This window comes from Physeter macrocephalus, chromosome 16 (genome assembly GCF_002837175.3).
Source record: "Physeter macrocephalus isolate SW-GA chromosome 16, ASM283717v5, whole genome shotgun sequence".
NCBI lineage: Eukaryota > Metazoa > Chordata > Mammalia > Artiodactyla > Physeteridae > Physeter > Physeter macrocephalus.
This window is the reverse complement of record NC_041229.1, coordinates 58,439,829-58,460,711: the sequence shown is the minus strand read 5'-3', so window position 1 is coordinate 58,460,711 and position 20,883 is coordinate 58,439,829. Positions and strand designations below refer to the sequence as shown.

Genomic DNA, 20,883 nt, shown 5'->3' with positions numbered 1-20,883 from the left:
GGTGGTTTGTGACCACCTAGAGGGGTGGGATAGGGAGGGTGGGAGGGAGACGCAAGAGGGAAGAGATATGGGAACATATGTATATGTATAACTGATTCACTTTGTTATAAAGCAGAAACTAACACACCATTGTAAAGCAATTATACTCCAATAAACATGTTAAAAAAAAAAACAGGTCACACAAGGAACAGTTGCTGAATTATGCATATTTAGACTGAGGGGAAAAGTCTTTGAGTGACAAGGAAATGGATTTTTGTATAACATTGAGTTTCCAAGTTCAGCCAAAGAGTAGAAGCTTCAGGAGGCAGATTTCAGCTGAACACAATAAATAACTCTCTACGGACCTTTCTTTCAAAGGGAACAACTTGTCTTGGCAAGTTGTCACTGGAGAGGTTCAAATATATATCCTCATTTGGTAGTCATATTGCAGAAAATGATGAGATTGGGTAAGATGACCTTTAAGGTTCTTTCCAGTGGTGGATTCTCTCATACATCCCCCATCCCCACCATCCTCTCTTGGAGACTTTCTGCTTAAACCTTCTCGTGACTCTCATTACCTGCTGATTGAAGTCCAAGCTCCTCAGTGCAGCACACAGCGCCCTCTCCCACCTCTCCACTCTCATCCCTACTCCCAAGGTCGCAAGACCGAACTACTCATGGTTCTCTGCACACTCGTGCTGTCTTCTGCGCTTAAGACGTCCCCCCTCTTCCTTTGCCGCGCTTTTGCGTCTTCTCCAATGCTCCCTCTGGCACTGTAGCGGATGTTTGTCACCTTTTGTCTGCACCCCAGTTTCTAATTGGTCAATTAACTTCCTCTCACTGTCTTGATGGCAGGGTAGCTGCAGTGCCCTGTCTCCTGCTACCATTCAGAAGGAAGGTGAGGGGGTCAAATCTTTCCCTTATCAGGCTCTAGTTTCAGCTAGGAGGCAGGCATGTGACAAAAGTCCAGCCCACTGGGCCTTCTCTCCAGGTACTTTGAATCCAAAGACATCAGGAAAAGATAAAGGTGATCTGGTGGTGTGAAGGTGGTGGGAACAGTGTCCCGAACAGGTTATTCCAGCAGTAACCTGGTTGCTGTGTCCTTTTTCCTACTTCTTAGCCTTCTGCAGTGCTCTTGGTTCCTACATGTTTCCAGGTCAATAAATATTTATAAAATGAATGAATGAAGCAGAGGGATAAAGGTCAAAGACTTAATTTAAGCAAATTACATGCAGTACTGGACCATTTAATGATTAGAACCAGAGGTAAAGAGAGGGAAATAAACAGGAGAATGGTCACATCACTACAGGAATGAGGAAGTGCTACTTTGGGGAAGACAGGGAGGTAGAATGGGGAATAAACATTTCTATTATAATCCCTCCTCCAAGACATCTCCATTTATATACACATGAACTCTTCTCCCTTGGGGATAACAGTTCTATTATTATTTTAGGTGGGATTAGCTTCTTGGTCCCTGTTTTAGGTGGGTCTCAGACCAATGGCCTTGCCCTTACCTTCAGAGACTGTTAAATTTAAAGAACTTGTCAAATAGCACATATCCAGTGGCAGGAGAAATCAGAGATGACTTGGAGGTTTCAAACCAGGAAGATACGGGGCCAGGAAAGCAGGAAGAAAATGCTGAGCTCGAGATCTCAGGAGGACATGGGTAGAGATGACCCAGAGGCAGCAAGAAGTAGGTGTTGCCTGAATGAGATGTTGATTAATGGGTTTATAAATCTCTAAAGCTGGTGGTATCACTGCTGCATATTTCTCATCATGTGCAACTCTGTGCATATGCAGAATCAGTGCAGAATTTAGTGCTTTTCTTCGGCAGGCAGAAACATGAGATGGGTTCATTCATTCAATAAACATTTACTGGGCACCTACTATGGTGCCATGCACTGTTCTAGGCAGTGGTAAAGTAGTGAAAAAGCTACACTCATGGAGACTATGGAGTCAGGTAATACTACTACTTAAATTTATTTGTTATACTGTTTATGTGCTATGAACAACAATAAAATGGAGGAAGCGGGAGGGACGGGATTAGCATGGTTCCCAGAACATTCCATGCAGAAGGTGATAAAATGATCTTGTAGAATGTTACTCTCACTCATCTTACCTTTAAGCCTGAGACCAGGACTACAGGGTCCTAACAACCCTGGAAACTAATTCCATGACCACCACTCTATCACAGCTATATAGTTACTTCTTTGAGAGATTTCCAAACCTTTAACTTTTTATTATGTTAGCTGATGCTAACATGGGCAGACAAATTAGGTCAACTGAAGGAAAGAAGGAGAAAAATAAGGTGGAAAGAACTTTAATGTTAGTCCTTTCTTCTGGGACTGCTGATGAACCAATCAAGAAATATTTACTGAGTAATAAGCTGTAATATTCATTTAGGGTCGAAGTAGCTTCTAGGGTATGCCATGTATATATATCAAGAATGTGTTCAGTTTGGATAGCCAACTTTATAAACTACACAGTATCTAAGATAATAAAAATTACACAGAAACTCATGCCTATGAAGAGACCTGTTTATTACTGATAACACTTCATTTGGCTAAAACCACACGAAAACCACACACACAAATACTTAAATGCAAATTCTCATAGGCAGTACTTATGATACACCCTGGTGTTTTTGTAAGGAAAAACGAGAAGATGTTGACAGAAACTATTAAAACAAGGGCACAATTTTTGAACTACTGCTACACAAAAAAATAAATAATTCTTAACTGCATATATTTTATCTGGCATATTCAATGATGTATACAAAGAGTTTGTTTTAGCCTATAACACAAGGCCTCATCATATACAGATGCAACTCTTGTTTGAGTGGTTCTTTTAAGATATATGATGAATCATAACACTGAACAAAAATATACCAAACAGTAGCAAATTAGTTGTGACTCACTTGGAAAGCAGCCCTAGCAGGCTCATAATGGCACTAATACTAGTGATATTAAGTCTACACAGACACTTTCTTAGCCTTCTTGGCCAAAATCTTGCTTTGAGTGTAAAACACTAGGCATTACATACAATTTCGAAGTAGGAATATGCTCTTCTCTCTCCAAAGAAACAGGGTATTTAAGGGTGTGCATGCTTAATAAACTTCAGTACTGAGAATTGTTTTAAAAGCTGAATCAGAAAATTAATGTTTTTGATTGTTTCCTAAACTATTTGTTTCTTTAAAATAAAATCCCATAATTCCTATTGTCACCCATTAAATACTCTACAACAGGTACTATACTAGGTGGTGTGGAGATGAAAAAATAATAAACCATGATCCTTGCTCTCAGGAAGCTGATAGTCAGGTGCTCCTTCTTAGTCAAGGAATGCCGAAGAATTAAAGAGAACAAACTGGCCAACACCTCTGACTATATTATAAGGTTCAGTGGTAACATAACTGTTTCAGGTCACTTCAATTTGGCATTAATACTTTCAAAAGTCAGCTTCTAAAGGGAATATCCTTGGTATGTGTTATGTTTATATTTCTCACGCTAGAGTCAGTGCGGTACCCCCAGGGACATGCAGCAACTGAGGGAGCGTGGGGGGAGAAAACTGAGAGCCCATGTGATAAACATGGTGCCTCTTTCTGGCAACACCAGTTTCCATGAAGACTGAGGAATCATTTTTATACTAAAACAGTTTTATTATGGAGAATGCAAAATTCACTTACATTTTTAAGACAGAACACGAAATTTCATGACTGGCAGGCTGCTTCTGATTTTGCCCTCAGGCTCCTTCCCCTACACATTCATGCTCCTCTGCTTGAGGATTATGCTGGTGGAAAAATTCGAGAAGCAAACTTTAGATATGTCACTTTGCCCTTATCTTGGTCACTTTACTCATTCTTCTATGTTCTGTTTTTTAAGTACACAATCGTGAATTAACAAACAGATGTCTTAATGAATGTAACAGTATGGTGAATATTTTAAAGTAACCAATGGTAAACACTAACTTTGTTTCAAACCGGGAGTAAAATCAGGCTGTGTAAAGAGTCAGACAATGAGAGATTCTCTTCTTTCACTTAGTCTTCTTATGGCTTAGGGTAAGATGCTTTGAGGGACAAATGTGAAAAAAGATTATCTCTGATCTTGTGCTTTGGATGCCCAAAGTACAAGGAAACCTGAAATAAAATGCTAGATCAATTGACCATTCATTTAGGTTAGTATGACTCTTTCTTCATCAGTTTCTACAGCAATCTCAGAAAACAAGTGAATTATAAAAGGCCATAATAAATTAATATATAGTAGTAGCCAGACAAACCAAAAAAGGTTATGCAATAGATTTAAAATTACTTCTTACAATGTCTTAAATATTCTCACAATAATAACAAAATAACCCAAAGTCCATAAACAAAAACAGCTTAGGAATAAGTTTAAAGCATTCTGATTGAATACAGTTAAGATCACTTATCAGTGAGGTAATAGGACAACAGCTTTTCACAGTAACAAAATGTGGGAGGGCACCTAGGGAAAGAGGGAGGTAGAGAGAAAAAAGCATAAAACAAATTTATCCAAGCAGAATTTGGATTTTTCAAGCATCACAAACATCAGTGGAAAACATCTAAGAGAAATACCAATAGCAGCAGTTCGTAGAACAATTTCTCCATTAAACTCCAGCTAATATCTTTGTTGCATCAATTCCAGAAGCAACTTGCTTAAGAAATAGGAGGTCTATTCCCTATATAAAGATATTCCAAAGCATCCAACCTCTTAGAACCTTCTGTCTGCTGAAGTTACAACATCCAAATAACAATAATTTATATTTAAAACAAACCTCTCAACTATCCTATAATGCTATACATTCTTCAAGATGAACAAAATTGTGTTCAAGTCTCACTTAATTTGCAGGTTAAATTAAGCAGGTGTTTATACAATGAATAAAGACTGCACTCATGCATCTACTATTCAACATACACAAAAACTATCTTGTGAGCTAAATTCTTCTAGGTATGGAGTGAAACTGAAATGTTACTTTCAGTGCTCTTTATGACATCATCTGTGTTCCAACCTGAGATTAAAAAAAAAAAAAGTATTGGAAGGAACCTTAAAAAGCCATTTAGTATACCCCTTTAATATTAAAATGTTTAATTTTATTTAAAAAAATCCTTATTCCCTATTATTCTGTCCTTGATGGAGATGGAGAACAGTTTGTCATATTATATAAACTTCCTACTTTGAGTTCTTCAATAAACGATTCAATTAATAACTCAAGAGTTATTAAACTATCTCAACAGCTCTCTCCTCTCCAGAGTTAAATGATCTTAATCCTTTGAACTTTTTCTCATGGATCTTATTTCCCAGTCTATATTTCACTCCTTTTTATTTCTGCTATATCCTCCCCTCCCCAGTTCCCATATGCTCCTAAAATACAACATCCTAGCAGGAATTGAATCAGTAAGAGAGGTACTTTTTCTCACCTCCTCAAAGGCCTCCCTGGTCTCTTTTTAGTGGTCACTAATAAAGGAAAACAAAAGCATCACTATCTGCTCATCATAATAGCAAGTAAACAACTTGCCCACAGCCAGTTCACTCCTCACTTTTTGGGTGATAAGTTTGCCCTTCACACAAAGCATTTCCTGTGCCACCTTACTGACCTTTCTATTGTTATTTCTACTGTTTATTTCCAGTGCTTTGATCTTGCCCCATTAATTCTTTCCATTTCCCCAAAGCTCTAGAAAATACCAGTTTTGATTTACACACTCAATGAGAATGCATTCATTTCCATGATATTGTTCATAAACAAAAAGATAAACAATGTAGATCCTAAGGCTGAGACCTACCGGCCAGTACTTCTGTTTCTCTTGGTTGGCTGGGGCTACGGAATTTATTCTGTCAGGCAAGTGTACACCCACTATGTCAAGTTCTTGTTAAATATCATGCTTAGACAGACTTGAGAGCTTGGCTAGAATCAAATAATTCCCTCAATCTATACACTTCAGGAACATTTGTGAAATTTTGTTAATTTTAACTTTGGATTTTTAAATTTTTGAGATAAGAATCCAAGCCTTAATGACTTTTCACCTTGATTAAGATGACTCAAGTGCTGCATTATATTAAAGCACTCAAAACTGTTCTATTTATAATAGAATGACAGTATGACACGACTTTAGTGATTATGAATGAGCTGTTGATCATTTTAGCTCAACTTTGTTCTTCAGTCACTGAAACACAGATACTAAAACCCAATATACATATTTTTCATATATATATATATATATATGTAGCATTGTTCATACCACTTTGTAGAATATAGGCCATTTCCTAAATTACAATCTACATTCCCAAAAGCAAATAAAGCAAAAATTCTACACATTTCTTCTTTAGTGCAAAGCCTTTGAAAACAAACTCATTCAGAAATAGTGCTCTACATTTAGCTCTATTATCTACAGTCACACAAGACTCAGCTACAAGAAAGTAAGGAATGAACAAATTAACAATAGTGGCAATACAATAATTTGAAAATCACATCTGGATTATCTGGATTCAACCAAATGTTAGCTGATAGCTGCAATAAACCAAACCATGATTTAATAAATATTCTAGTCAGTTCAAATTTTATATTATTATTATTTAGGAAATAAATTCTCTCATACTAGTTATCACCCATAGGCAATTTGTTTAGTATAATTACGTACATCCATTACAGCCTCATTATTGTTACCTCTTAACTATACCACATGTACTAAGTGCTCTGTGAGCTATATAGGACAGGATACACTTTACGAAGATTAAACAACACTTCTTGATTAACTCTTTTTTAGAAGATGCAGAATCAACTAAAAGTGACCTTCCAAAAATTTTTTCTTCCACACTAAAAAAGATAAATAGTACTCTTGCGATCAGAAATTCTACAGAAGTCAGCAAGATGTTAGGATAAATTGGACTTTAGTTTTTTGGTTTTTTAAAAATTTATTTATGGCTGTGTTGGGTCTTTGTTGCTGCGTGCGGGCTTTCTGTAGTTGTGGCGAGTGGGCGCTACTCTTCGTTGTGGTGTGTGGGCTTCTCATTGTGGTGGCTTGTCTTGTTGCGGAGCACGGGCTCTAGGCACGTGGGCTTCAGTAGTTGTGGCTCGTGGGCTCTAGAGCACAGGCTCAGTAGTTGTGGCGCAAGGGCTTTGTTGCTCTGCGGCATGTGGGATCTTCCCGGACCAGGGCTCGAACCCGTGTCCCCTGCATTGGCAGGCGGATTCTTAGCCACTGCGCCACCAGGGAAATCCTGGACTTTAGTTTTAAAACATGTAGTTTTAGTGTTTCATAAGATCTAAAATCTGGATGTTTTATTTCTTAGTAAAATGAGCATTACTTCATGTGATAAAGAAATAAATATACTTGTAAAAATGTAATTTAAAGGTTAGGCTTTTAAATAAATTCACAGCTCCTTTCTTAGTTTGGATATTTTTCTTTACTTAGAGGTTGTGATAACTGACACAATTCTAACATGAAGATCCTTAACTACAGTTACACTGAGCCTGCTTTTATTGAGATTTTTACCTACATTCATAACACTTTAAAATCAACAAACCTGTTTGATATAGAGGGGAAGCACCTATATAGTTTGGAAGATTCTTTTTTAACTGTCTGCAAATTAACTGATTAAATTATATTCAATGCAAGAACACTATTTCAATTCAAACCATGCCCTGAGAAGGCACTGAGAAATTTGACAAGAACCAAGCCACTAGGAATGTTGCCACTACTGTTTTATGTTCGGTAAATGTCAGAATTTTAAATAAATACAATAAATTTACACTGCACCAAGAGCACCTGAAACAAAGGTGCTGAAACCACATATTGTAACATCTGTTCTAAGCTAGAAATGCTAAATACCTCATTTCAAATACTCTAATTTGTAAGTTAATACCTGTGATGTAACAATGACACTTTTCCACAGTATACGGGGAACAGTGCCATTTTCTTGCCAATTTTATGGATTAATTTCCTTAACTAATTCTACAATTATATAGCATTTATCTGCCTTAAAAAAAAACCGTGCTATACACAATTACAAGAATATGGAACTAAGCTTAATCACACTTTAATAAGAAAACTCACATTTGTATTGTTTTGTTTCTGTTGAAGGAAGAACGATGTGTTACCATAATACTTTTAATGTAATGACTTTTGTTCAAGATTATGAAAAAATTTGAATCATTTCTCTCCAGACCATTTCATTTCAAATGTATACAGTTTGTTTAGTCAGCCAACCAAAAAGAAAGAAAGGAAAAGAAAAAAAAGATAACTCGGCCAGATGAGACAGAGAGAGAATGCTAACTCGAGTTCAATGCATGAAGTTCTTGGTTGTTCTGTTCCATGGGCCAGTGCAAAGCAATGATGTACTGGTGAACACTACACAGAACGCCAGGTCAGTCCATTTTTACTGGGCTCAAGAAAATTCTCAATCAAAGCTTCAATGAGTTTCTTCAATTCCTCTTCTAGTAAGGCAGTATCACTGAGGAAAAAGGTTAAGAGTTTTGAAGTTCTTTATTTTCATAGCCTTAAAATTTGTTTAAGTTGTTATAACTTTTTAAGAGGGCATATACCTGATGGGATGATTAAACAACTGGTAAACAAAAGAGAAGTTCCCTCAGTTAAAACAAAACAAAACAAAACAAGACCAAAGGTGGGAAGAGGGGAATCACACACACAGAAAACACCATTATCACAAACTGAAATTGAACTGCATTGAAAGGAGTTCCTTGGTACATGAAACATGGATGAGTTATAGTATATCTAAAGATTTCTCCTGAATCAGATAATTTAATGGCTTAGAACATCAATATCAGGTATTAAGATAAAATGGCTTCCTGAAATACTTTGAAGAATACCCCGTACAGATTATTATGGGATGATACGGCGTATCTTTCAGGTAGTAGAGAAAGAGATGTGACTAAAAAAATGAGATGTTTAAAAAATAGCAAGTATTCCCTTCAAAGTTATCACCTGAAGAGATGCCACTGCCCAAAACATTTCTAGGAATGCCTCTTTAAAACTGCCTTCACAGTCATTTTACAAGCTACACAACAAATCAATTTTTATTACTTTAATAATCAACCTTCATTCTTAACCAAAGATAGCATTATTCAATATGTTTTACTTCACACTCTGCTCTGAATGACTTCAGGAGGTCATTTTTTTCCCCCAAAGGAAATAAAATCTGCTCCTAAACACAAAGATTAGGGAAACAGTAAATAATGTAACTTGGGCTCTGAAGGCAATTCCAAAAAAAATCTCCTTCCCAAATATATATTGATCAATGACAACCTTATAGGAGATACTACTTAAGAAAGTTTAAAAAGTTTTAATACCCTCTGAATATATTATTAAAGTCAAGTTAATTTAGTCACAATTCATACTCCTAAAAGGATATTAATTGGCCAGATTAAGTCAAATCATGTTACATGTAGAAAACGAAAATTTGGCAATAAACAAACTACTTGTTGATCAATTCTTTATGTTCATCAAGAGTTAAAGCTCAGAGAGCCTTCCCAAGAATATAAATTCACTAAAAAATTAAAATTCAGTTCCCAAATAATGCAGCCTCTTTGGAAAACAGTCTGGCAGTTCCTCAAAAAGCTAAACATAGGACTACGATATGACCCAGCAATTCTACTCCTTATATATATATGATATATACCCAAGTGAAATGAAAATATACGTCCACACAAAAACTTGAACACAAACATTTAGAGCACCATTATTCATAATAGCCAAAATGTGGAAATAACCCAAATGTCCATCCTCCGATAAACGGATAAAAAAATATGGTATATCCATACAGTGGAATATCATTGAGCCATGATAACAAATTTTTTAAAAAAGGAATAAATTACTGATTCATGCTAACATGGATGAACCTTGAAAACATTATGCTAAGTAAAGATGCCAGTCACTAAGGACTATATATTGTATGATTCCATTTATATGAAATGTCCAGAAGAAGCAAATGTATAATAACAAATAGTAGATCGGTGGTTGTCTAGGGCTGGGAAGGACGGGAGTGGAGAGTGACTGCGAATGGGTATGGGGCTTCTTTCTGAGGTGATGAAAATGTTCTAAACTTGATTATAGTGATGTTTCCACAACTCTGAATATATTAGGAAACACTGTTGTATACTTTAAATGGCTGAATGTAAATTACACCTCAATAAAGCTTTTATATATATATAATATTTAAAAAGTCAATTCTCACCTCTGGTCAGGTGACGCACACATCTCTGCATAATACTTTATCTTTGGTTCTGTCCCACTTGTCCGAAGAGTAGCAACACAGCCATTTTGAAAAGTAAACGTAATCATTTGGCTGTTTTTACTAACAGGCAGCACCTATGCACAAATGCAACAACAGCTCAATTACACTTGGTACCTTTCTTGTTTTCAAGAGTTGTAAAATACGTTCCACTTATATGAGGTGTGTAAAGTAGCAAAATTCATAGAAAGAGAAAGTAGGAGGGTGGTTGCCAAGGGTTAGCAGGAGGGGGAAATGGAGACTTGTTTAATGAGTACAGAGTTTCAGTTTAGCAAGATGAAAAAGTTCTGGAGATCTGTTGCACAACAATGTGAATATGGTTAACACTACTGAACTGTACTCTTAAAAATGGTTAAGATGGGGCTTCCCTGGTGGCGCAGTGGTTGAGAATCTGCCTGCTAATGCAGGGGACACGGGTTCGAGCCCTGGTCTGGGAAGATCCCACATGCCGCGGAGCAAGTAGGCCCGTGAGCCACAACTACTGAGCCTGCACGTCTGGAGCTTGTGCTCCGCAACAAGAGAGGCCGCGACAGTGAGAGGCCCGTGCACCGCGATGAAGAGTGGCCCCCGCTCGCCGCAACGAGAGAAAGCCCAGGCACAGAAACGAAGACCCAACACAGTCAAAAATAAATAAGTAAAAATTTTTTAAAAAATGGTTAAGATGGTAAATTTTATGTGTTTTTTAACTGCAATTAAAAATTTTAAAACATTTTAAAAAGAATTGTAAAATACAAAAGATTACATGCATAATAATTCACTGCTGTACCATTTACTAAACATTTATAATTGTACAGGCACTGGATTATATACCTTACACACATGATCTCCAGGCCTCAACAATAATCCTGCAAAGTAAATATTACTGCCAATTTACAGACAAGGCTCAAAGAGAATAAACGACCTGTTCAAGGTAATCAGCTAAGTGGCAGAGCAAGAAGCTGAAGCCAGGTCTATGTGTACCAAAGTCCAAACTGCCTCTACGTTTCCAAAGTGCTTTAGAATTTCAAAGCACTTTCACAGATAGTTTATCAGTAGTCTCCAAAGCAGAGTGCACATATCCTAGAGGACAGGCAAAATAACCCACTGGGGTGCAAAATATATATGTTTTTTTTTTTACCTAAAAGTTAAAACATGAAATGAAGCCTTACTGACATTAAATATATGGATTAACACTGGTACTCTTCCTGGATCACAAATCAGTCTGTGAAGGTATCTCGAGGGACCCATGGGGGTTGTACTAGGGCAGAAGGGTTGACAGTGGTGCCTTCCCTCAGGTGTAGAGAGCTTGGTCCTCTCCGTGAGATCCCTCTCTCAGTCAGTGGTACTACTATTTGCTTAAGATAGAGACCTTCCTTCCCTCTTTTCCACTCACAGGCCATCAACTAGCAAGTCCTGTCGATCCTATCGTTTATTTAACTCAATTTTGTCTGGCTCTCTCCATAACTACTGCTACCATATTACATTCAGGCTCCCATCATCTCTCATCTGGATTACTGAAACAGCGTACTAACTGATCTCCCTGCCTGGAAGTCTGCCCCTCTCTAACCCACTCACCACACAGGCCATTCTTCTTTGCACTCCACACGACAGCTGTAGAGAACTCCTTGTGGTTCTTTGGAAGAAAACATGTCTTCTCACCTCCAGACACAGTACTTGCTGCTCCCTTTGCCTGAAACATCCTCTGTTCCTCCCACATCTGGATAACTCCTACCCAGACTCTAGAACTCAGCTCACAGAAGTCTTCTGCAAAGCCTTCTGTAAGCCCCTCAAAGCTGAGTAAGGGTCTTTCCTATGTTCTTCCATGGCACCCTTATGTACCCCCAGTAGCCCTTATCATTTTGTAAAGTAAGCACTGTTTCCATGGCACCCTTATGTACCCCCGGTAGCCCTTATCATTTTGTAAAGTAACCACTGTTTACTTGACCATTTCCCCACTAGACTCCTGAGTGTAGAAACAGTGCATTTGTCATTACTGTATTGCCAGTGTGCCTGTGCCCGTAGCACAGAAGGGTTTTAATAAATGCCTGTTGAACACACAGTTAATGCCAATCTGAAGTTGGAGAAGAAAGAACTCAGGAAGTCTTTGACAGTCACTGTGTGTGACCTTAGGGGATTAACAAATATCTACACTATGAGTCTTACAAAAACTGTTGTAAGCATCAGTGGAGAATAGATAGGAAAGCACTTTGAATAACAAATATCATAAACTTTAAAGGGATTCAAGAGGAAAAAAGCATCACACCAAGAACTATTCTAACCACAGCAACATTAGAGAAATAAAAAGAAGCAAAAAATTTGGTTCTTTTCAATTAGTTTACGAAGACAGAAAAATAGATACACAACATATATGCAACACAGAATAACAACTGAGAACCAATTTTTGTTGACTGGATGAAAATACACAAAGGGAATATGGGTAGTATTCTACATAAAAGACTTGCAGATTTCCCAAAATATATTATGTGCCTAAAAGCTTGAGACAACATCAGAAATTATAAATAGAAATCTAGGCTAATAATTGTAATCATAACAATAATAAAATAAATATAATCAGCCATCTATAGGGCTTTTAAATATTAGTTGAGCACCCATTATGTAGGCAGGAGCTTTGACAGGCATAAAGCTATATTAGAAATGGATCTGCCATGAACAAGACAATGATAACATAAGATAGAAAGTGATAAATGACAAGAGGAAGGCACAATATATAATGAAACCTCAGGAGGACGATATCGGATTATGGGACCTGGAGGGTATGTGGAGGAGGTGACATTTGCCTGAAGTCTTAAAATGGCTAAAGTGTGGATCTGCAGCAGTAGGAAGAAAAGGTAGACTGAGGAAAAAGCATGAGCAAAAATAGAAAAAAATTTTTAATGTATATATGTAAGAAACTATAAGTTATTCCATTTGGCTGGAGGTATAGGGAATAAAGTTGAAATGGGAAGTTAAAACTAGAAAGATGAATAGCTTTGAAATTATAAGCATTTATTTATTTATTTATTTTTAGGTGCTAAGATGATTAGGTAAAACATTAAATTTTTTTTAAATTTTAATTTTATTTAAAGAATTTTTATTGAAATATAGTTGATATACAATGTGTGTTAGTTTCAGGTGTACAGCTATATATATATATATATATATATATATATATTTTCTTTTTTAGATTCTTTTCCATTATAGGTTATTACAAGACATTGAGTATAGTTCCCTGTGCTATACAGTAGGTCCTTTTTGGTTATCTATTTTATATATAGTAGTGTATATATTTTAATTCCAAACTCCTAATTAATCCCTCCCCCGCTTCCCCTTTCATAACCAAAAGTTTGTTTTCTATGTCTGTGAGTCTGTTTCTGTTTTGTAATATGCTCATTTGCATAACTTTTTTAGATTCCACATATAAGTGATATCATATGATAAAATTATGGGCTTTTAGACTTTATTTTCAACATTATTTAGCATCATCACACCTTTCCCCTCCCTCCCTTTCTCTTTCTGTCTCTCTCATTCTCCTTCCCGCTCCCCACCCACAAGGGTAGCATACACTTGGGGGAGTGATGAGGACAGGATGGGAGTCAGAGCCAGTTGGTGAACTTACAACTGCTCTGGAGAAAAACAATGGACCCTAGTTTCAAGAAACTCACAGGCTTGACCTTCAACTATTTTACTCTAGTATGAATTATTACAAATTGTTGAAAATTTTTAAAAAAATAGGTACTTACTGATTTCTTATTAGGCTGGCTGCTATCATATCCAGTGGTAACATCTCGTATATGCAATATAGCAAATGTCCCACAAAACTTTGGGTATTCTTTTGGAGAATCAAAATTGCGAAGCCTTTCAAATATACTTTTGATGGTAGTTGGATCATAACACAAGAAATACGAAGTTTTTGAAATATGATAACCATATCTGCACAGAGATTTAAAGTGTTAAAATCAGATTTCAACTCACTCTTTAGAAAAGTATGTATTAAAGATAAGCCTATTACAGTGTTATGTAGAAAGTGGCAGCCCTTAATGCAGACAATTTTAGTACTTTTTAAAAAGGAATGACTATTCCTCAAAAATAAATTTAGAAGGTTAAAAGTAGCACCAAAAAATAAAAAAATTAGAATGCGAAATTCCTAATAGTAGAACTTACTTTTCATAAACCTTAATCAGTTGTTGTTTCAATGTTATATTCATGGTTTCCAGGTAAGATGCCATCTCAGCAACAACAACGGCTGCACTCACCCCATCCTTATCCAAAACTGAAGTTCCACACAGAAAACCTAAGAATTAAAAACATCTTTAAAAAGAAGGAAAACATAAGCCTATATATAATTTCAATAGTTTTACATTTCTTCAGAAGGACCAATGAATTTAAAAGCCTAGTAATAAATGAAACCCACCGATACTGAAGGTATTTAGGGGAACTTTAAGGTCTTTTTTTTTTTTTTTTTTTCCTGATGAGAAATGTATCTACACATTTCAGAGTTCGCGGTGTTTTTTTTTTTTAACTCAAAATGCAAAACCAGATGACAGAAACTCCTCTACAGAATTAACTATATTTTAAAAAATGCTCTCATTCAAATTTCAAATATTTTAATATTTACTACATACCAATAGACTCTTCAAATGCAAAAAGGACTTCTTTCCCATTTTCCAGGAGGTTTTTTATCCTACTTCCAATCCATTTAAAACCTGGTAACGTTTCCTGAAATGCAGAGGAGGCCATTCTAGTTAAGTGACTCTCTCATAAAAATACATATTAGAGAAAAGCCTGTCACTAAATGCACATAACACTTCCATAGTGATCTCTGTTATGGTCTTCACCACAACGATTTATATAGTGGTAAACATACAGTCATAAAGGGCATGGATACACACACTGTCGTGACTGATGACCTACCATTTTATCAAGCACAGAAATAGGTGATGTAATCCACCAAATATAATCCAATAAGTGGTGATGCATATAGTCACAAAGTAACATAAATATACACATATATTATAATCATCTGCTATTTATCAAGCACTGTAACAGCTACTTTACATTATTATCTTTTTTAATGCTCACAAAAACTCTGTTGCTGAAACAGAGGCTCAGAGGTTCAGTAAATTTGCCCAAGATTACACTGCATATAAGAGATGGAGCCAGGATTCAATTACACTGCTTCTTAGAAATTGTCCTTTAAGCTGTATTATAAGCACTAATATGAAAGCGCCTATGAAGGTTGTAATTTAGTCCATCTGAGTAATCAAAGGCATTAAAGCTTTTTAATGATACGCTTTTAACATTATCACAACATATACTTGAACCAAGTATACTTGTACCATAACAGCATGGCCCAAATAAAACCATCAAGAAAGTGACTAAGTCCTTCTTTGGAAATTAGATTTGAGGACTTTTCATCTGATGAGCTACTGTTCATTTTAAAGACATGAACTCTTTTAGAGTCAATAGAAAAAGCATGTAACACACAGTGACTCTTGAGCTCTCCATTACTAATTTAAGATTTCTCATTCACCTCTCTACCTCCTCACTGGAAAAAAAAAAAAAGCCAAAAATCTCTGCAGCACCCCACCCCCAACAAAAACAAGGAGGCACATTTATAAATAGGTCTTTAGAATCATGTTCTTTTTTCTCTTTTGTGCTCATTATACATTTTTCTTCCTACAAGGAAAAGGTTAACATTAGAGTAATTCAGAATTTTAGGTTTGAATAAATTTTCAATTTCTTCTATTTTGCTATTTGTACTTTAGAAAGACAGAGACTGGAAGTTCTATTTCATTAAGGAAGGTTCAATTTTCTTTTAGTTAGCCAATTAGTGTTAAGACCTGTAGCTTGATTGTGGCTCAAGAAAAATGTCCAGAGGTGACTTTTTCACTGATATTTGGCAAAGTTGGCAGAGGAAAAGTAACTTAATTGGCATCAGTCCCAGTAGCTATAAAAGTGGTCAGTTTAACTGCCAGAGGCTCACAAACGTTAATGATCTGTACTGAGAGAGAGTCATTATTTGTTTTTTGGATGTAGAATCACTGGGTCTTAATTTGCAATCTAGGAGACTACTTAAAGTTTCTTAAGACTGAACTTGAAGAGCCTAAACAAGCAGTCAATGACACCTACAATTTTCTCGAGTGGAGTTTATGTGATTGATGAGGTCACTCGGAGCCAGATTTTCTCCGTATGAAAGCCAGATACTGTTGTATGGAATAGTAAGCATTAAGGCAATTTTTAAAGAACGTCCTATCTTAGTTTCAGAAACTCACATACAGGATGAATTTGGCTCAAGGTTACTAAACAATCAAAAAGATTAAGAAAGTTTTAACAGAATTAGAAAAAAAGAGGGAATTAGAAATGAAATCAATAAAAGTCAGTTTTGGTGGGAAGATGGCTTTAATTTATAGAAATAGGTTTAGAAAAGGAGCACAGAGATATTATCTATTCTTACTTCAAAGTGAAATCCTTCTTTTAATGCAATTGCCTTCAAAATTTTGGAAGAGACTGTGGTGGCTAACATATAAATGTTCTTCGCATCAGCATTTCTTGATTTATTTTTCTTCCAGCAATCAAACATCCACCACCCAAACAAAGCTGCCAACTCATTCCCTGTGAAAACTTTCCAATCACCACTGTAGAGAGAATGAAAATTCAAGTCAAGACCTTTATAACTTCTCATTAAAACTCCTTGACCCCAGGACCTACAAATTACCATCAATCACACAGGAAAACCCAAAAACTACTGTATGGGATTTTTGAGAAAACATTTATTACTACTTCTCTAACTGACCAGGGAGAGCTTAGGGTAGGAATGGCAGCAAAGTACTTTGAAAAATTATTATGCTGTTACTTTTATTTTCTTACTTAACGAGAAATATGTTATAATATGATGTCCTCTTTATGTAAAGACATTTGTCACCACATTATAATGGCAAAAATACACAGCAACCAAAAGGACCATGATTAGGAAATGATTACACTGATAAAGCAATCTGTTGGGATACTATGCCAGTTTAAAAATGAATATTTTAAATATTTAAGGACAGAGAAAAATGCTCACAGTACAATATTAAGTGGAAATAATCACGATACAAAACTATATATAGTAGGATTACAATTTTATAAAAAAACAAATATATCTTAAATATTTGAATAGAGAAAACAGGAAGGAAATGTCAAAATATCAACCTAGGTGGTTATCTCTGGATAGTAGGCTTACAGGAGATTTATTTTCTTTTTTAAAAAAATTATTTCCAATGAGTCTATAAGACTTAAAATCAAAAACTGTTTTTCAAAGTTTAAGCTTTTAATCAAATAAGAGGTTCTACTTACTTCTCCTGAAGTTCTGCCACTGCCAGTCGGTCTGCATCAGGATCTGTGGCTAGCACTATCCGGGCATTTTCTTTCTCTGCCAGTCTCAAAGAAAGTTCCTGAAATGGTGACCCAAAAAGCTGGACTGCACTGAAGATGTTAAATTCAATGTAATATTCCTAAATGTAGGCACTATGTTAGTGATATGAATTCTAGAAGGAACATAGTTTGGCTAAATTTTTTTTTTTACTTTATTTTACTGAAGTATAGTTGATTTACAATGTTGCGTTGATTTCTGCTGTACAGCAAAGTGATTCAGTTATACATATATATATATATACATTCTTTTTCATATTCTTTTCCATTATGGTTTATCACGGGATATTGAATAATAGTCCCCTGTGCTATACAGTAGGACCTTGTTTTTTATCCATTCTATATATAATAGTCTGCATCTGCTAATCTAGTTTGGCTAAATTTAAAATAGGCCTAGAAGTAGGGATATCCACCATAGAGATTTCAAACAAAACAGAATATATGGCTCTAATATAATTTAAAAGATGTAAACTAAAGTGGTTTTTGCTTTTGTAAGTAATCTTTGAATTGTCAAAGAGTTCTAGCTATATGATAAAGTTTAATACACTACTAATAATTTAAATATAGAAAAAATATACCAGCACAGATTCCCCTTCTTCAGGATTTGGGCATTTAACAGTAGAAAAGTCTGGATCAGGATCTTTTTGTTCTGGTACTGGAATTGGAGGCTTAAAACCAAATACTTGAAAAGCCAACTGCACATAGTCATGTCCGACTCCATGAAAAGATGTATGTACAAATTTCAAGGTGGTCTTTGAGTTTAATTCCCTGTAAAGGAAAATATCATTCAGTCAGTATCATAAAACTCACTACTTGTGGTATAATTAAAATAATCTAGAGAAAAAGCTAAAATTTATTTTGCTAGGATAAGGAAAATATATTCAACAAGCCATGATATTTTCTAAAAATAGTGTTAGCTATTTATGGAATAGTTACAGAACTATGGAAATAGGTAAGGAAAAAATCAAATTTTAGAGGAAATTTCCTCACCTTATATAGAGTGAATATATCTATTCAGCTCTAATTTTTAACAGCTTTATTGAGAGGTAATTAATATATTATAAATTCATCCATCTATAGTATACAATTGAATGGTTTTCACTATATTCACAGAGTTGTTCAACCATTACCATAATCAATTTTAGAACATTCTCATTACCCACCAAAAAACTCCATACCCCATAGCCACCACACCCTAATCCTCCCATTTTTCCCAGCCATAGGTAGCACTAAATACACTTTCTGTTTCTATCTCTATAGATTTGCCTACACTGGACATTTCAGATCTATGTAACCATACAACATGTGGTCCTTTGTGCCTGGCTTCCTTCACTTAGCCTATTTTTAAAGTTTATCCATGTTGTAGTATGCAACAGTACTTCATTTCTTTTCACTGCTGAATAATATTTCATTGTATGGATACACTACATTTTATTTATCCATTCATCAGTTAATGAGTATTTGAATGTTTGTGTTATTTCTACTTTTAAACTATTATGAATAGTAATATTTAGCGATAATTTTAATATAATGAATAGTCAACACATTTTTATCCCTATTGCTTTCTCTTATTTGTTAATCTTATGCTAAGGTAATATTATCCTATATTCCCACTTGGATACCTGTAAAAACAGATCTTTTTCAGATCTTCCATGTATCTCCTACAAATGTCCTGCAGAGGATCTCTCTTCAGTGGGCTGGTATCCACTAAATTATCATTCCAGGAACCATTCCAGGGTTCCACACATTCTTCTATACATTTCAGAATTTCTTTATCATGAGGAGATGTGATCTGAGCACCGTTTTCCCAATAAACCTAGATGATAGGTAAACACAGCTATAATTACTTGAAATGTTGGCCATATGTTTTCTTAGCTACAGTAGAGATATTTGACTTTAAAAAGAAGCATACCTGGACTTCCCTGGTGGTGCAGTGGTTAAGAATCTGCCTGCCAATGCAGGGGACACGGGTTCAAGCCCTGGTCCGGGAAGATCCCACATGCCGCGGAGCAACTAAGCCCGTGCACAACAACTACTGAGCCTGTGCTCTAGAGCCCGCGAGCCACAACTACTGAGCACCTGCGTGCCACAACTACTGAAGCCTGCGCACCTAGAGCCCATGCTCTGCAACAAGTGAGGCTACCGCAATGAGAAGCCTGCAGGCAGCAACAAAGACCCAATACAGCCAAAAATAAATAAATAAATAAATTTTTTTTAAAAAAGAAGCATACTAAACTAATCAAGTAGAAAATGTCAACACTGGACTAACTTAATAAATACCTAAGGATATTGATAGTAATGATTCCACAGGGACTTTTCAATAAAATGATCTGGTATTATTTTCTCATTTAGAAGTATACTTTAATAACAATACAAGTAAAATATAATCGGGGCATCATTATGACAATGTTAAAATATGCATATACCATAATGTACAATCATAATCTTAGATATATAGCTAAATATATACTAAAGAAGATCTAGGAAACCATGGAGTATCCATAAAACTTGATACTATGAAATTTTAGCATTATAAAATGGTTCTGTTATATGATAAAGAAGAAATTATTTTTCAACTATAAATTAAAGTAGAATTTATGTCACACTAAATAAAGTCTATTCCAGGAAAGACAGTTAACATGCTAATTATTCCATACATTTCAGTATATGTATTTTCAGTATTTAATGAAAATACATTTCATTAAGTTGTCAGTTTGTCAAGCAGCCTGATCAACAAGACAGTAGGAACAGTTAACAAAAAAGCAAGAAAATGTATTTCTATAATTCACAGGATCTCAAGGTTAGAAGGGACTCTGCTTAGAGAATATCTATACCAACTTCTCCCATGTATTTGACATGAATCCCTTCTACTGCATCCTGAATGAAGGAAAGAAGAATACTTTTGAATATATACTATGTACAAAACTCTGTACCAAGCAATATGGTAGACTACATGACCTAAAAATTCTCACTCTTTAAACACCTCAAAATGCTAGATAAAGTAGAAAAAGTATTATCTAAAATGCACAGCTTGGTTCACAAGAAGGAAAGGGAAAACTCCAGGCAGTGGGAAAAAAGGAAAGAATGGAAAACGAGAGTGATAAAGCTGTGGGCTGATGCTGTGGCCACCTGGGGTTTGGGAACTGTTCGTTTATCCAGCTCCTGAGTTTTTTGTTTTGTTTTTTTTTTTGCGGTACGCGGGCCTCTCACTGTTGTGGCCTCTCCTGTTGCGGAGCACAGACCAGGGCATGAACCCGCA

At 35.7% G+C, this 20,883-nt stretch overlaps 2 protein-coding genes across 6 annotated transcripts in view; both read right to left on the bottom strand.

The window, feature by feature from the left end:
* Positions 1–6,123, bottom strand: part of P4HA3 (prolyl 4-hydroxylase subunit alpha 3) — a 56,073-nt gene extending 49,950 nt beyond the window's left edge. Inside the window, exons 1-2 of one of the 4 annotated variants that reach the window (XR_003683506.2) lie at positions 5,408–6,123; positions 3,662–4,998 (exon numbers count right to left, since the gene is read on the bottom strand). The gene's annotated coding sequence lies outside the window, so the exon portion shown is untranslated. The remainder of the gene's footprint in view (positions 1–3,661; positions 4,999–5,407) is intronic. The other 3 variants (XM_028500846.2, XM_028500847.2, XM_028500848.2) reach the window with 3 other exon arrangements.
* Positions 6,124–7,674: 1,551 nt separating this feature from the next.
* PGM2L1 (phosphoglucomutase 2 like 1) overlaps positions 7,675–20,883 on the bottom strand; it is a 64,658-nt gene continuing 51,449 nt past the window's right edge. The window contains exons 6-14 of one of the 2 annotated variants that reach the window (XM_007109098.4): positions 19,247–19,440; positions 18,203–18,392; positions 17,550–17,647; positions 16,669–16,849; positions 14,837–14,930; positions 14,376–14,505; positions 13,955–14,144; positions 10,179–10,312; positions 7,675–8,438 (exon numbers count right to left, since the gene is read on the bottom strand). In XM_007109098.4, coding sequence (XP_007109160.1) covers positions 8,336–8,438; positions 10,179–10,312; positions 13,955–14,144; positions 14,376–14,505; positions 14,837–14,930; positions 16,669–16,849; positions 17,550–17,647; positions 18,203–18,392; positions 19,247–19,440 — 1,314 coding nt within the window. In that variant the 3' untranslated portion in view covers positions 7,675–8,335. The remainder of the gene's footprint in view (positions 8,439–10,178; positions 10,313–13,954; positions 14,145–14,375; positions 14,506–14,836; positions 14,931–16,668; positions 16,850–17,549; positions 17,648–18,202; positions 18,393–19,246; positions 19,441–20,883) is intronic. The other variant, XM_028500849.1, reaches the window with a different exon arrangement.